The 13,469-nt window shown below is 54.0% G+C and overlaps 2 protein-coding genes across 8 annotated transcripts in view; one reads left to right on the forward strand and one right to left on the reverse strand.

Moving 5' to 3' along the window:
* Window positions 1-10,308, forward strand: part of SPIDR (scaffold protein involved in DNA repair) — a 579,802-nt gene extending 569,494 nt beyond the window's left edge. For 3 of the 7 annotated variants that reach the window (XM_071207813.1, XM_058275513.1, XM_058275511.2), the window contains 4 exons: window positions 2,670-2,763; window positions 3,884-4,001; window positions 5,197-5,250; window positions 9,981-10,308. In XM_071207813.1, the coding sequence (XP_071063914.1) occupies window positions 2,670-2,763; window positions 3,884-4,001; window positions 5,197-5,250; window positions 9,981-10,145 (431 nt within the window). In that variant the 3' untranslated portion in view covers window positions 10,146-10,308. Of the gene's footprint in view, window positions 1-2,669; window positions 2,764-3,304; window positions 3,483-3,883; window positions 4,002-5,196; window positions 5,251-9,980 lie in introns of those variants that run through there. The other 4 variants (XM_058275512.2, XM_058275514.1, XR_011645614.1 and 1 more) reach the window with 3 other exon arrangements.
* A 1,553-nt stretch (window positions 10,309-11,861) lies between these two features.
* CEBPD (CCAAT enhancer binding protein delta) lies at window positions 11,862-12,883 on the reverse strand. Its single transcript, XM_004454038.4, has one exon. The coding sequence runs from the start codon at window positions 12,813-12,815 to the stop codon at window positions 12,006-12,008; it is 810 nt and encodes a 269-aa protein (XP_004454095.3). The 5' UTR covers window positions 12,816-12,883; the 3' UTR covers window positions 11,862-12,005.
* Window positions 12,884-13,469: the final 586 nt, after the last annotated feature.

A 13,469-nucleotide genomic window follows, 5' to 3' on the forward strand; every position in this document is an offset into this window, starting at 1 on the left:
GGGGGGGGGGGGGGAGTCCTGCATTGGGTGGGGCTGGCCAGAGCCCATTTGTGCAGGGTCTTTCCTGAAGAAGAGAAGGCAAATCCCCAACGGCTTCTATCAGTCAGGACAGGGGAGAGGAGGGTGCAAGAGAGAGTTAAAAGGTTCCTGAAGAAAATTTTAAGCCAGATGTGAAATGCGAGGTCCCTGGTGCTGGCCAGAGAAGCCGAGGGAGTGCCGGAGCGGAAAGGGCCTTCAGAGCATTGTTCTGGCAAGTGAGTGATGTACCTTTCCCAAACCTAATCACGGGATTTCTGGGTGTGAGACAAACACCATAAGGCTTTTTAATCGCCAGTTGTGGCCAGCTGAGGAACTTGGTGTCAGGATATTCCAGCCCCAATGGAAACGATGTTTTCCTTCTAGTGCCCATTTTTGTGAAAGCTCTAGATACTAGTAGTTTGATAGGATACTTCTAGGCATCCCTTGGAACTCGTTCGTGATTGCCAGAAGGGATTCCCACTGATGCGTACACCCCAGATGAAATACGGTTTCTCAACTCTTGTCCTCTAATTGGAAGGAAATCGCTTAATTCCATTTAACTGTAAAATGCTATCAATATCACATATATCCTAGGGCAAAAAAAAGAACTTTGGTTTGGTAGCAGTCTATCTTTTATTAATTCACTGAACAAACTTTTTTACTAAGCCATACTATGGCCCAGGCACTCTGCTAGGCCGGGCCGCATGGCATGGCCAGGAAGGGCCACCCCAGCCCAGCGCCCAGGCCTGGAGGAGCCTCACTGTGTGGAGAGGTGGATGGGTGGGGACATCAACACAGCCAGGGCCTGATGTCTGCAGGCAGAGCCTCTCCTTTCTCCCCCTTGGACCTATTTATGCTTCTGCCTATTGTGAATTATCAGACACACCTTTCCTGCCACATTATAAACCTTTATTGACTTTACTTTTCATCCCTTTGACCCACTTATGGATTAGATTTGCAAGGATAATTGCCCTTAGCTATGGCAACCATCTCAAAATCAAGATCTATTATTTTCATTTTCAAAAAGGCATCCTTGTATTGCATGAATTCATTTTAATAAACCAAGCATACATGGTTCTCATAATTGTTTCATCTTCTAAAGCTAACTTTTTTCCCCTAATACTTGTTCTAGTGGGGAAGGAAAGTCATTGCTCCAAAAATGGAGAGGATGACTCTTCTATTTTCCTGCACACACAGATTGTATCTTACTTCTTATTCAAACTTCTGATCTCACCAATTTCCAAAATGGAATGGTCTGAGATTTGCCAGTGTATCTAGATGATATCTGTCCAAGAAACTCAGACCATCTCAAACCCCTGCTTAAAATTCTTCACTACCTTCTTCTCATTCCTTCTGTTATCAAGTCTAAAATCCCAGCACGACCATGAGAGATCTTAGTTCTGTGCCCACATTGCCCCAGCCACAACCGCTGGGCAGGGTGCAGCCTGCTGCGCTCCCCAGTGAGCCGCCCTCCCAGCTGGCAAGCCCAGCTCAGGCCCCTTCTTCCTGAAGCCTTTGCAGGCCCTCCAGCAGACCTCAGGGCCACCCTGCTGCACTGCCGAGGCATCTTTTCCATTGCTCGAGTGGCATTTATTTCATGGTGCTTTTACTCTTTATCTGTTTCCCGACTAGCCCCTGGAGCCTATGAGGGCAGGGACTTTGTAGCCTTCTTCATGTATCCATTGCCATACATGCAGCCTACATGATATAGCATGCTGTACATATTTGTTGGTTGAGTAAATGAATGTGCAGAGATGGAGTAAAAAAAATTCTGTATCCTTAGTTGCAACAAGGTAACCACAAAAAATATTTGTAACAAATAAGACAAAAGGTTTGCGTTATATATATAGGGTTCAACGAATTAATAAATAGACAAGGGAGGTTTGTGGGTAGGGTATATTCTTTACATGATATTTCTGTAAGCCTGAAACTTATGTAATTAATAGTAATACATAAGGAACACAAACAGAAATTACATAAGAAGACAATGTTAACAAACACATAGGAATATTTCTCTTTCCTAACTAAAGAAGTGGAAACTAAAATAAGCAGTACCATTATAACTATTAAGGAGGCAAATAGTTATGATGTGAATGTGCAGTGTGTGAATTGTTGATGACAAAGTCCTTTTGGGAAATACTTTCTAAGAGTTTTTCTACATCTCTAATAGTCATACTCTTTGACACAGGAATTCTACTTCCAGGGATCTACCCCAAGAAAAGGGCCTCAGTACAGAAAAGGCTGTAGGTGCAAAAACCTTCATTGCTGCACTACTAATGTACTTTGGAAACCTAAATGTCCAATGATGCAGAATGTCTAAATGAATATCAGCAGAATGGAATATCAGTGAGATGCATAATATAAAAGTTTAAGCAATTTACCATAGCCTAAAAAGTAGAACAATACCTTGCAAGTATGGGTTTGATTGCAACCCTGAATACGTGTGCAAAGCAAAAAGGAATATGCTTGATTGGGTGTTAATAGTGTGGGCAGGTTTTCAATTGTGTTCCTGCAATAAATGGAAATTGTAAAAAGCTTAGGAACGTATGTATCGAGTCACAAGATAGAAAGAAGGGGAAAGCACCTGGGAGCCTGGACGGCCTGCTGGGGCGTCCGCCCCCCTGTGACGTGGCCTTCTGTCGCTTGGCTAGGCACCGTGGGTGGTGTGGATGAGAGCACCGCTTTTTCGTGGCCTGTGTGTGACCGATGTGGGAACGGGCGATTGGAGCAGAGCCCAGAGGACAGGTAAGGGGGCAGGCTGGGCCTGAGGGGTACAGCAGCAAGCCCGGCGGCCCCACCCCAGCCCAGGGCGCACCTCCCCGCCCGCTGGTTCCCGTGGCTTCCCGGAGGCAGCAGGGGGCGGCAGGCACCCTCCCTCCAGGTGGGGCTGAGCAGGGCCAGGAGAAAGAACCACAGGTCTCAGCTCCAGGGGAGAGGCCACGGAGCCCAAGTGCGCTTGCTTTCTGCATAGCAGGTTCCCAGGATTTCTTACCGTTCCTCCTGTCTTAAAAAATAAAGGAACAGTTTGAGCTGGTTTTTTTGTCCTAAGTTTATATTCCTTATTGTCAGTTAGAACAACTACAACATGAAACTCAGACAAAAGAGAGTGAGAAGCTAGACCAGGGCACAGTTTGTCACTGCACGTGGTGCAGACTTTTACAGTGGCCAGTCGACAGCTGGCCTGCGCCTGCCTACTCAGCCCTACGCCACCCTGCTGCCTGCCCAGCCGCTCTGCGCAGGCGTCTGGGCGCAGCCGTTCCCTCTGTGTCAGCTCCCTGCCTTCCAGGTCGACGTGGTCAGGTGGCAGACAGAGAAGAGCAGTCTTTATTTTAATGCTTCTTGAAGAAGCTAAGAGCCAACGTCTCCTTGAAACCTCCTGAGTTGGTGGCCCTACGGGCAAACAAAACATTGCTAGATGATGCATGAGGTGCGAGGAGCACGGATCAGAGGTTTACTCGGCAGCAGTGAGTAGCATAGATGCTAGTGATTAAAAATGGGTTTTCCAACCAGGTGGGTTGGGGAGGCCTGCCTTCCCCTGCCCCCTCAGGAGGGACTTGGCCTCATTTTAAGGGAGGTCTGCCTGTCACTGTCACACTCGCTGGGCTTTTCTTCTCTGTCCGCTGTGCCCTCCGTCTCGGGGGCCCACCTGCCCCAGCAGCCGCTAGCCCCCCGTACAGGGCTCCCCAGGAGCACATGCTGAGCACCGGCTTCCTCTAGCCTATTTCAGGAACTTAGTTTCTGAAAGGAAAATCCCCAGTTCTGTCTCAGCAGACCTTCGTGTCTACAAAATGTCTGTCTAGTGCTAAAGCTTTTCTGGCTGCCTTGTCTGAGATGCGGATTTGCCTCCCTGTGTGTTTTCACTCAGCAGCGGAGCCTTTCACTGCGGCCAGTGTTCCCGCACCGTTACCTCTCCTGTCGTCAGGAGGCACCTGGAGATCTTCCTCAACTGCCCCTCCAGACCTCAGTGCACAGTGAAGGTCAAGGTAGGAGTGTCCCCCGTCCCGCACCGTGTGGACGTCGGGGTCAGCGCAGGACAGGGCAGGGAGCGCGTGTCCCACCACCGCGTGGGCGTCAGGGCAGGGAGTGCGTGTCCCACCACCGCGTGGGCATCAGGGCAGGGAGCGCGTGTCCCACCACCGCGTGGGCGTCAGGGCAGGGAGCGCGTGTCCCACCACCGTGTGGACATGGGGGTCAGGGCAGGGAACGCGTGTCCCACCACCGCGTGGGCGTCAGGGCAGGGAGCGCGTGTCCCACCACCGCGTGGGCGTCAGGGCAGGGAGCGCGTGTCCCACCACCGTGTGGACATGGGGGTCAGGGCAGGGAACGCGTGTCCCACCACCGCGTGGGCGTCAGGGCAGGGAGCGCGTGTCCCACCACCGTGTGGACATGGGGGTCAGGGCAGGGAGCGCGTGTCCCACCACCGCGTGGGCGTCAGGGCAGGGAGCGCGTGTCCCACCACCGTGTGGACATGGGGGTCAGGGCAGGGAGCACGTGTCCCACCACCGCGTGGGCGTCAGGGCAGGGAGCGCGTGTCCCACCACCGTGTGGACATGGGGGTCAGGGCAGGGAGCGCGTGTCCCACCACCGCGTGGGCGTCAGGGCAGGGAGCGCGTGTCCCACCACCGCGTGGGCGTCAGGGCAGGGAGCGCGTGTCCCACCACCGCGTGGGCATCAGGGCAGGCAGGGAGCACGTGCCCGCACCAGCACCACATGGAGACTCTGGCTGGCTGGCCGCCGTTGGCCTCAAGGCTCATCCAACCCTGAGGGGCTTCCCTGGGTGGGCGGGGGTGGGCTCACCCTAAGGAATACCACCCCTCCATGTCTGTGAGCTCAAGGCCATGACTGACTGAAGGCTTCCAGATCAAAGTCCAGCCCAAGGTAGAAGAAAGGAAGCCAGATGACTCTAGAGCAGCGGTTCTTAACCAGATCCCTTTGCCAATCAGGTGAAAATACTACTACTGTAATTTATTTATTGCGTACATTCATAAGTGAAGGAAATGCTAGATTTCAGTTAGAGGTCAGAAAAATAAAGGCAGCAAGTTGATTTTTTTCAGTTCAAGCCCACAGACCCTTGTTAGGGACTCCTGCTCTAGAGGTCATATACCAGCCTCGAAGCGTGCCCGTCTTGCTGTGAGTGCCCCTCCTCGTGCGTCTAACCTGCCTGTGTCTCTGTTGCAGCTGTCGCAGCGCAGCATTGCTTCCCTGCTGAGCTCTGCTGCTGGCGATGATGGGGTAAGTGCAGGGCTCCCGTCCGCACCACCCAGCCTCTACAACCGGGTCTCCCGTCCTTAGTACGCCCACCCCACCTGCCTCCAGGGGCCCATCACCAGCTGGGGCCAGCGACCCGCAGCAAAACACACTTGTCATTCTTTGATCTGAACCAGAGGTTATCCAAGTTTGAATTAAGTTGGAATGTGGCTAATCCATTAAGAGAGCCCATGAGAATCTCTGATCTGAGACTGGTTCCCACCCTGACTTCACCTTAGACTCACCTGCTGGACTTTTTTTTTTTTTTAAAGATTTATTTATTTATTTCTCTCCCCTTCCTCTCCCCACCCCCTCGCCCCAGTTGTCTGTTCTCTGTGTCTATTTGCTGCATCGTCTTTATCCACTTCTGTTGTCAGTGGCACGGGAAGCTGTGTTTCTTTTTGTTGTGTCATTTTGTCGTGTCATTTCTCTGTGTGTGGCGCCACTCCTGGGCAGGCTGCACTTTCTTTCGCGCTGGGCGGCTCTCCTTACGGGATGCACTCCTTGCGCGTGGGGCTCCCCTACATGGGGGACACCCCTGCGTGGCAGAGCACTCCTTGCGCACATCAGCACTGCGCATGGGCCAGTGCTGCGCATGGGTCCAGGAGGCCCGGGGTTTGAACCGCGGACCTCCCATGTGGTAGCCCTATCCATTGGGCCAAGTCAGCTTCCCGACCTGCTGGACTTTAGAGTTTCCTGTCTCCCTATCTGGATAAACCCTGTCAGCCCTGGGCGTTTTCTGCGAAGCTCCTGGGGTGGTCTCTAAACTGCCAGCTCAAGGTTTCGTGGCTGCTCTGCAAACAGGAAGCAGGCAGAAAGACAGGCCCTGAAACGTAAATGTCAGATAGCTACCACATGCCAAGAACTGCGCTCGTTGCTTTTTTCCACACGTTACCTCACTTAATCTCCCCACGAGGACATCATCCCCGTGGATGCTGCCAGGGCACGCGTCTGTGTTGGGTGTGGCCACGCACGTGGCCCTCACTGCCAGCCCACACCCACAGGAATGACCGCAGGTTCAGTCGCCAGCCCCGGCAGAGCGAACGATGGGCCTTTTCTGTGTGCTTCTCTGTCCACAGAAGTCTACGTATTTAACCAGTGAGGAGGCAGCAGTCCGTGCGGACCGCTTTGTTTTCTCCTTGTTTCCTGGTCCTTGAGGGAGAGGAGAACAGGGCAGGGCTAAGTAAGGTGGGACCTGCCCAAGGCCAAGGACTCTGTTTAAAAGTTGGGCGATGTTTAAGCAGGTGCTAAAGATGGCAAGTTCGAGTTGTCTGAGACTATTATCTCGGCAGAGAATGCTGGAGGAAACGTTGTAGAAACTCTTGCTTAAGGAGAACACATAATGAAATAAACCAGAACCAACGACCCAGACAAACTAAAATGAACAACAGGCGGTTTTCACACTTGTGTTGAGGTGCCCAGGTGGAGGCCGCCCTGGAGCTCCGTGGGGCAGGGCCGCCCTGGGACCCGGCTGCCCCCACCCTCCTGTGGGCTGCCCAGGCGAGCGGCTTTGGCTCCCTGGGAAGTCTGGTGTGGCAGCAGTTTCCCCACCGCCTACTAACCCACGCCTCCCCTGACCTGGGTTCTGCTGAGGCTGGCTCCTTCCTCCCACATACTGGTCCTCAAGTGGAATGCCCTCGTAGGTGGCACTGCTCACCTGTGTGCACGTGCATGTGTGTGCGGCCTGTACGAGCGCGTACACGTGATGAGAGCCTCAGGGAGCCCCTCGGGGGACACTGGGGAGGGGATGAAGTTAGGTTCTGAACCTGGAGGTGTGCGTTTTTGCGAGCTCCAGACCCCTACCCCATCTTTACTCAGAGTGGAGAGTCAGACCTTCACATCTGACCTGGGACGGTGCGGACAGAAAAGCGGCCTTATAACAAGGGCTGAGTGTGCAGACAATCTGGCTAGGGCATCCAGTGCAGATCCTGTTCTGAGAATCTACATTCATCAAACTCCAAAGAATCAAAGAAGGATCTTGCTAGGAAGCATACCTCCACTCCCTGGAACACATGTGCTGCTGTGGCTGCATGCATGAGTGTTAAGGTTTACACCTCCACTGGAACGTGGTCAGGCTGCACATGTCGAAGGAGCAGCTAGGGCTGGTGTCAGCTGTCCCTGTCTTTTATCAGGGAAAACAATACAGCGGTATAGAATTTGGGGTTCGCTTCCTTGCTTTTAGAAAAGGAAACTCGGTCGTGCCTTTTAAAAACAGAGATGGGAAGCAGACTTGGCCCAGTGGTAGGGCGTCCATCTACCACATGGGAGGTCCACGGTTCACACCCCAGGCCTCCTTGACCCGTGTGGAGCTGGCCCATGCGCAGTGCTGATGCACGCAAGGAGTGCCGTGCCACGCAGGGGTGTCCCCCGCGTAGGGGAGCCCCACGCTCAAGGAGTGCACCCCATAAGGAGAGCCACCCAGCACGAAAGAAAGTGCAGCCTGCCCAGGAATGGCACCGCCCACACGGAGAGCTGACACAACAAGATGACACAGCAAAAAGAGACACAGATTCCTGTGCTGCTGACAACAGAAGCAGACAAAGAAGACGCAGCAAATAGACACAGAGAACAACCAACAGGGGTGGGGGGGAAGGGGAGAGAAATAAATAAAAAATAAATCTTAAAAAATAAAAAAATAAAAACAGGTTTTACATACATACAGATGCATATTTATTTGAACAATGCAAGGTGCAATTATTTTAACCTGTCCATGTTAATGTAAAGAAATAAGATTTTACCCAAATATAAAATATGCCTAATTTAAGCTCTAGTCATAGAAAATACTCTTATTACTGAAGACTGTTGCTGTTAAACGTGAAATTTTAAAAAGAAATATTTGCTGTTTTTCAAATCCAAATTCTGTCCTTTTACCGTCGATTTCACACACGCATGCACACCTGCACACGGCTGTGAACCTGGAGAAGGCTCACACGGTATTCTGAGGTACCAGAGCAGTCCCTGGACGGTCCCCTGCAGCCCTGCCCCGTAGCGCGTCTCCTCCCTCGTCACCCCGCCTCTGGCTGCAGGAGGCAGCCTTCAGGCTCTGTCATCTCTGCGCTGTCTGCCCTTTGCAGGCTCTTGATGAACACTTGACTAGTGAGCAAGCTACAGGCCATCCACGGCACCTAGAGGCCTGGCCTCAGCCACAAGTGCCGAGTTCAATGCTTTTATTTAGTTCCACCTTTAAACTATATTAACCAGTAATTCTCACTCTTCCCAACACTCCACATAACTCCACTAAACCCCACTCTATTGACCTCAGTCTGCCTTTTTTTTTTCACCAAGGAAGCCAAAACTCTTTACAGATCATACTAAGTAGGCTAGGTATTTAGCACCATAACTGTCTCACAGAGGGAGAACTAAAGGGAAATCATGAGTTGGCATTTGAGTGGCGTTCAGATCCCAGACTAATTCAGCAGCTATTGCTTCAAAACAACCATGTCAAAGCTTAGTGACTTGAGCATTTATTCTGCATACAGGTCTGAAGCTGGCATAGGCGCAGCCAGGACTGCTCCTCTGCTCCCTTGGCACCAGCTGGGTGACCCCCAGCCTGGACTGGGCTTTCCAGAAGGCCCGGTCCCTCATACATCTGGCCATTGAGCCTTGCTGTCAGCCGAGACCTTCCGGGGCTCTGGCCAGGGCACCCACAGACTCCTTATGTGGCCTGGACCCCTCCCAGCATGGTGTCAACTTCCAGGGGGGACCGTCCTGGCAGAGAGCCAGGCAGAAGCTGGGGCATCTTTTCTCACCAGTCATCCCACTGTACTCTTGGTTGGAAGCTAGTAAAAAAGGCCAGCCCCAATTCAAGGAGAGCCCACACTGGAAGGGACCCGTCCCAAAGATTTTGCAGGCACGCGTGCCAGCCTTGGGCATCTTATTTGACCTCCCCAAGCCTTGATTTCCTTAACCACGATACAGGAGTGATGGAAGGGATAAATTACTCCATCCTGAGCAGAAATGTTGTAGAGGTAGTGTGTCAAGCATCCTACACAGAGGAGGGGTAAATGGTGCCCCTAATTAGTCCTAACTGGCAGCAAAAGGTGGTTTCCAAAAGAACACATCACTCTCTAGGGCTTCAGGCTCCCCAAGGCCAGGGATGTATTTGGGTAGTAGCTGACCCCAGTGCTTTCGAGCCTTTATTTTCAGCCCTAGATTTTCAACAACCATAAAATATCAACCATAACGTCCAGGTAAAGCTTAAGCCTCATTACTGCCACACTTCGAGAGCTGTTTAGCCCAGTGTACTCTAGAAGAAGAAATGGGATCCTATAAAGAAGGGAAGTTTGGGGCAAAGTACCAGGAAATCCTTTGACCGGAAGTGTTACTAGATTGGGGAAGTGTCCCAAAGGAAGTGGGAGACAGCTGCGAGTGATACATGGCCAGCCCCACTTGCCCAGCTAGAGAGCCAGCACATCCAACTGCCTTCGCTGGGACAGGCAACTGAAGGTGCTTAACACTATATCCACTAACAAACCAATTAGATACATTTAAAAATTTTCCTTGTGTAGAAACCGAATCGTTATCAGAATAAAGCTATGCACTCCACTGCCTTCTTCAATAGGGCTGTTTTTCCTCCTTACCAATGCTGTCCTCACCTTTTGAGTCAGGTCGTGTGCAGGGGAAAGGCCTTCTACCCCGCTCTTTGGTGTGCTGTGGGGAACAGGACATCCAGAGCCACCTCTGTTTGCTGTGACCAGTGTGCCTTTATCACGCAGAATTACGAAGTGAAGAGCGTCCTTGGAAAGGAGGTGGGGCCGGTCAGCTGTTTTGTCCTGTCCATAACCAACCACCCAGCAAGCTGCATTGGACTGGAGGAAATCGAGCTTCTGAGTGCAGAAAGGGCCTTGGAGGCACACCGGCAGTTGCCAGAGTACCTGTGAACTTTGCAATGTGGCTGCGTGGCTGCAAGCGTTGTGTTGGTGGTGGTGTAAAAGTGTTAACTGAATTATTTTATGATCTTGAAATGGAGTTCACTTACATTTTCCTGGGGCAAATGTTAGTAGAATAGTTTTGTAAACTAAATAAAAATATCTTTTCCTACCATTTTATATTTTCCATTACCTTTCTTTGGTCATCCACAAATTTAGGAACATGTCAATTAAAGCTTAAATAAGTTTGAGGTATTCGTTTTCTAATTGTCTCAGCCAATAATATGAACATATCGGGGAAAAAATTGGTCATTGTAGTTTTAAAGCATTTTTAAATTTTAACATGACTCAGCATGTTTTCCTTACGGTATTTGCCTTAAACTTTCCCCCAAATACCCTGCAAAGCTTAAACCTTTGTCCCAAATTATAACATACAATAAACGTCCAACCTAAAAGCATTTTGCAGTTCAGTATTTTTTGGAAAATGTGCTTGGAAAACTATGCCAAAGGTGAAACTGTTACTCATAAAGTAGATAAGTTAACCAGTGTGATTGCAGTAGATTACAGCTATACTACATAGATGTAGATCACTCGCTCTACTATATGCTGGTTTAATCATGCTGCGGGCTGTACAGAGGGAGCAAAGATTACAGACACAAATAGTAACAGATCATCTACTACACTACAGACAACCCCTTATTTACATATAGATAAGGATAGGGTTATCTTTTGCTTTGTTGGCACAGATTTAAATAGTGCATAAAACCAGGAACTCACTAGCTTGGGACAATAAGGATTTTTTTTTTTTTTTGTCTCCTTCCTTATAGCAATATAATCCTGACAGCCCGTGGTTAATTACATAAGGCAACCAGCAGCCTAAAGCAAGAAAAGGGCTCTGGTACTCAAGCTTTCTTGTAGGAAAAGGCAGGCGGTTTTATCCATTTTCCAGGACTAAGCTTTCAAACATGAGTTTACTGGTAAGATAACCGGTTTTAAGTAGCTTTTGTGACTGCCTGTTTCATCTACTCCACGACTGTTTTCTATTTTTGTGCACTTTGAACTACCATCTTTGGCTTTCATGGGATTTTGCGTTCATCTTCCTCAGTCTTATGGGCAGCTATGAGCAGACTTCGGGGCAGTTTTCTCTGAAGCCCCCTACCCACTCACACTGAAGCAGTCAGCTGAAGGCGTGCTCTGGACTGCTCCCGGGTCCCCAGGTCCCCACACCGCGGAGACAGGCCTGCCCGCCGCCCCGAGGCCAGGCTTCGGGCTGGGAGCACCTTCCACGGGAAATCCACCAGCCTAACGCGAGTTCACAGCCGCGCACCAGTCGCTAAAGCATTTGGAGGCAGACTCTGGCATTTCTCAAAAGCAGGCCAGGCCGTCCCGAGAAGCCCGTGGGGCTCTCACTTTATCCCGCGGCTGCCCCGCTGGCCCACGCACGCCCTGAGCGGGGCTGGACCCTTCCCCGGGGTCCTGGGCCCCAGCGTGCGGGAATCACGGCGAACACAGGAGAGCAGGGCAGATTTTAAATGCTGCTTTATTCTTACAAATACTGTAAAAATTAATATAAAAAAGGTGAGCGTGCTCAGTCTTTTCCTCTTATCTACAATACAAAGGGTCTGTTTGAAAAGTCATTTTTACAAATGTACCTTAGCTGCATCAAAGGAGTAAGATGTAGAAAAAGCTACCATTATAAAAATAATTTAAGGTGAATTAACCAGGTCTAGCTTCTCTCGCGCTCCGTGGTGGAAGTCCGCCGCGGCTTCGGGTGGCAGCGCGCCCACAGAAGCCAGCGGGCCCCGCGGCGCCCCGCACGGGCGGGCGGGCGGCGGGCCTGAGGTCGGGTCGTTGTCAGTCACTGGCCGCGCGTCACCGGCCGTCGGCTGCCCCTGGTCCCGGGAGAAAGGGCGCGCCGGGCAGCTGCTTGAAAAACTGCCGCAAGCCGGCCAGGTCCCGCGTGAGCTGCTCCACGCGCCGCTGCAGTTTCTCGTTCTCGGCCGACAGCTCCACCAGCTTCTGCTGCATCTCCTGGTTGCGCCTCTTGGCCTTGTCGCGGCTCTTGCGCACGGCGATGTTATTGCGCTCGCGCCGCTGCCGGTACTCCGGGCTGCCACGCTCGGGGCCGCGCTTGCCGGCACCGCGATCCCGGGGGGCAGCGGGCGGGGGTCGCGGGCCGGGGCTGCCGCGGGGCGGCTCGGGGGACGCGGGGGGCGTGGGCTGCGCGGCGGTCGCCAGGCTCACCACGGTCTGCGCGCACGCCGCCACCTGCGCGGGCAGCAGCGATCCGGGCGCGTCGCCGTCGCCCCAGTCCGGCTCGCGCTTAAGTGGCCGCGGGGCTGGGCCGGGGGCGCGCAAGGGGCCGCCGGGCAGCATCTCCAGGGTCCCCGCGGCCCCCGCCGCGCCCGCCTTGTGGTTGCTGTTGAAGAGGTCGGCGAAGAGCTCGTCGTGGCACAGCTCCAGGGTGGGGACGGCGGCCATGGAGTCGATGTAGGCGCTGAAGTCGATGGCGCTCTCGTCGTCGTACATGGCGGGCGCGGCGGCGCCCAGCTCCGCCAGGGCCCCTGGCTCGGCGGCCCTGCCCGGCTTCCCCGCTCGCCCCGGCTCGTAGAAGGCGGCGGGCTCGGGGGGCCAGGGCGCGCCGCGCGCCGGGCCGTCCAGGCTGAAGAGCGCGGCGCTCATGGCGGAGGCCCGACTCTGCCGTCCGGGCGCGGGGCTGTCACCTCGCCGGCGGCGCCGCGCCCTTTTCTACCCGCCGAGGCGCAGGCCCCGCCCCGGCCCCCGGGCCGCGGGGGCGCTCCGACCCCACTCGGGAGCGTGGAGGGGCGGGGAAGGGGCGGGCGCCCTCCCCAGGCCCCTCCCGCCCCCACCCCGCCCCGCGTGCCCCCAACCCTCCTCCCCGTCACCCACTCCCAGGCCGCGCCTTCCGCGTGCACCACCCCCGGAGCCCCGCGGCGCCCGGGTCGGCGCCCCCCGATCTGCGGCCCGCCCCCCCGGGCGCCCCGCCCCCCCGCCGGGCCGGGCCGCGCTGCTGGGAAGGACCCTCCCTCTGCCGGGACGCCGCTCCCCCTCTTCTCCTTCCTGTTTGTGGGGTGGGAACGTCCACGGTCCTCAAAACCACCCCTTGGCAGCGGCGCGCGCGTCCCGAGCCGGTTCCTGCCGCCGCGGGAAGGGCGACCCTGGGCGGGGGGGAGGAGAGCCGGGGCGGGGGCCTGCGGGCGTGCAGCCCCCCGAGCGGCGGCCCCCGGGGCGGCGGGCGTAGGTGCGCCTTGGCGGGCCCCACCTGGGCAGCGCGCGTCGAGCGCGACCCGGTGCTCGAGCCCCCCGGCGGCGGAG

The sequence above is a fragment of the Dasypus novemcinctus genome, chromosome 14, assembly GCF_030445035.2.
Source record: "Dasypus novemcinctus isolate mDasNov1 chromosome 14, mDasNov1.1.hap2, whole genome shotgun sequence".
Taxonomy (NCBI): Eukaryota; Metazoa; Chordata; class Mammalia; order Cingulata; family Dasypodidae; genus Dasypus; species Dasypus novemcinctus.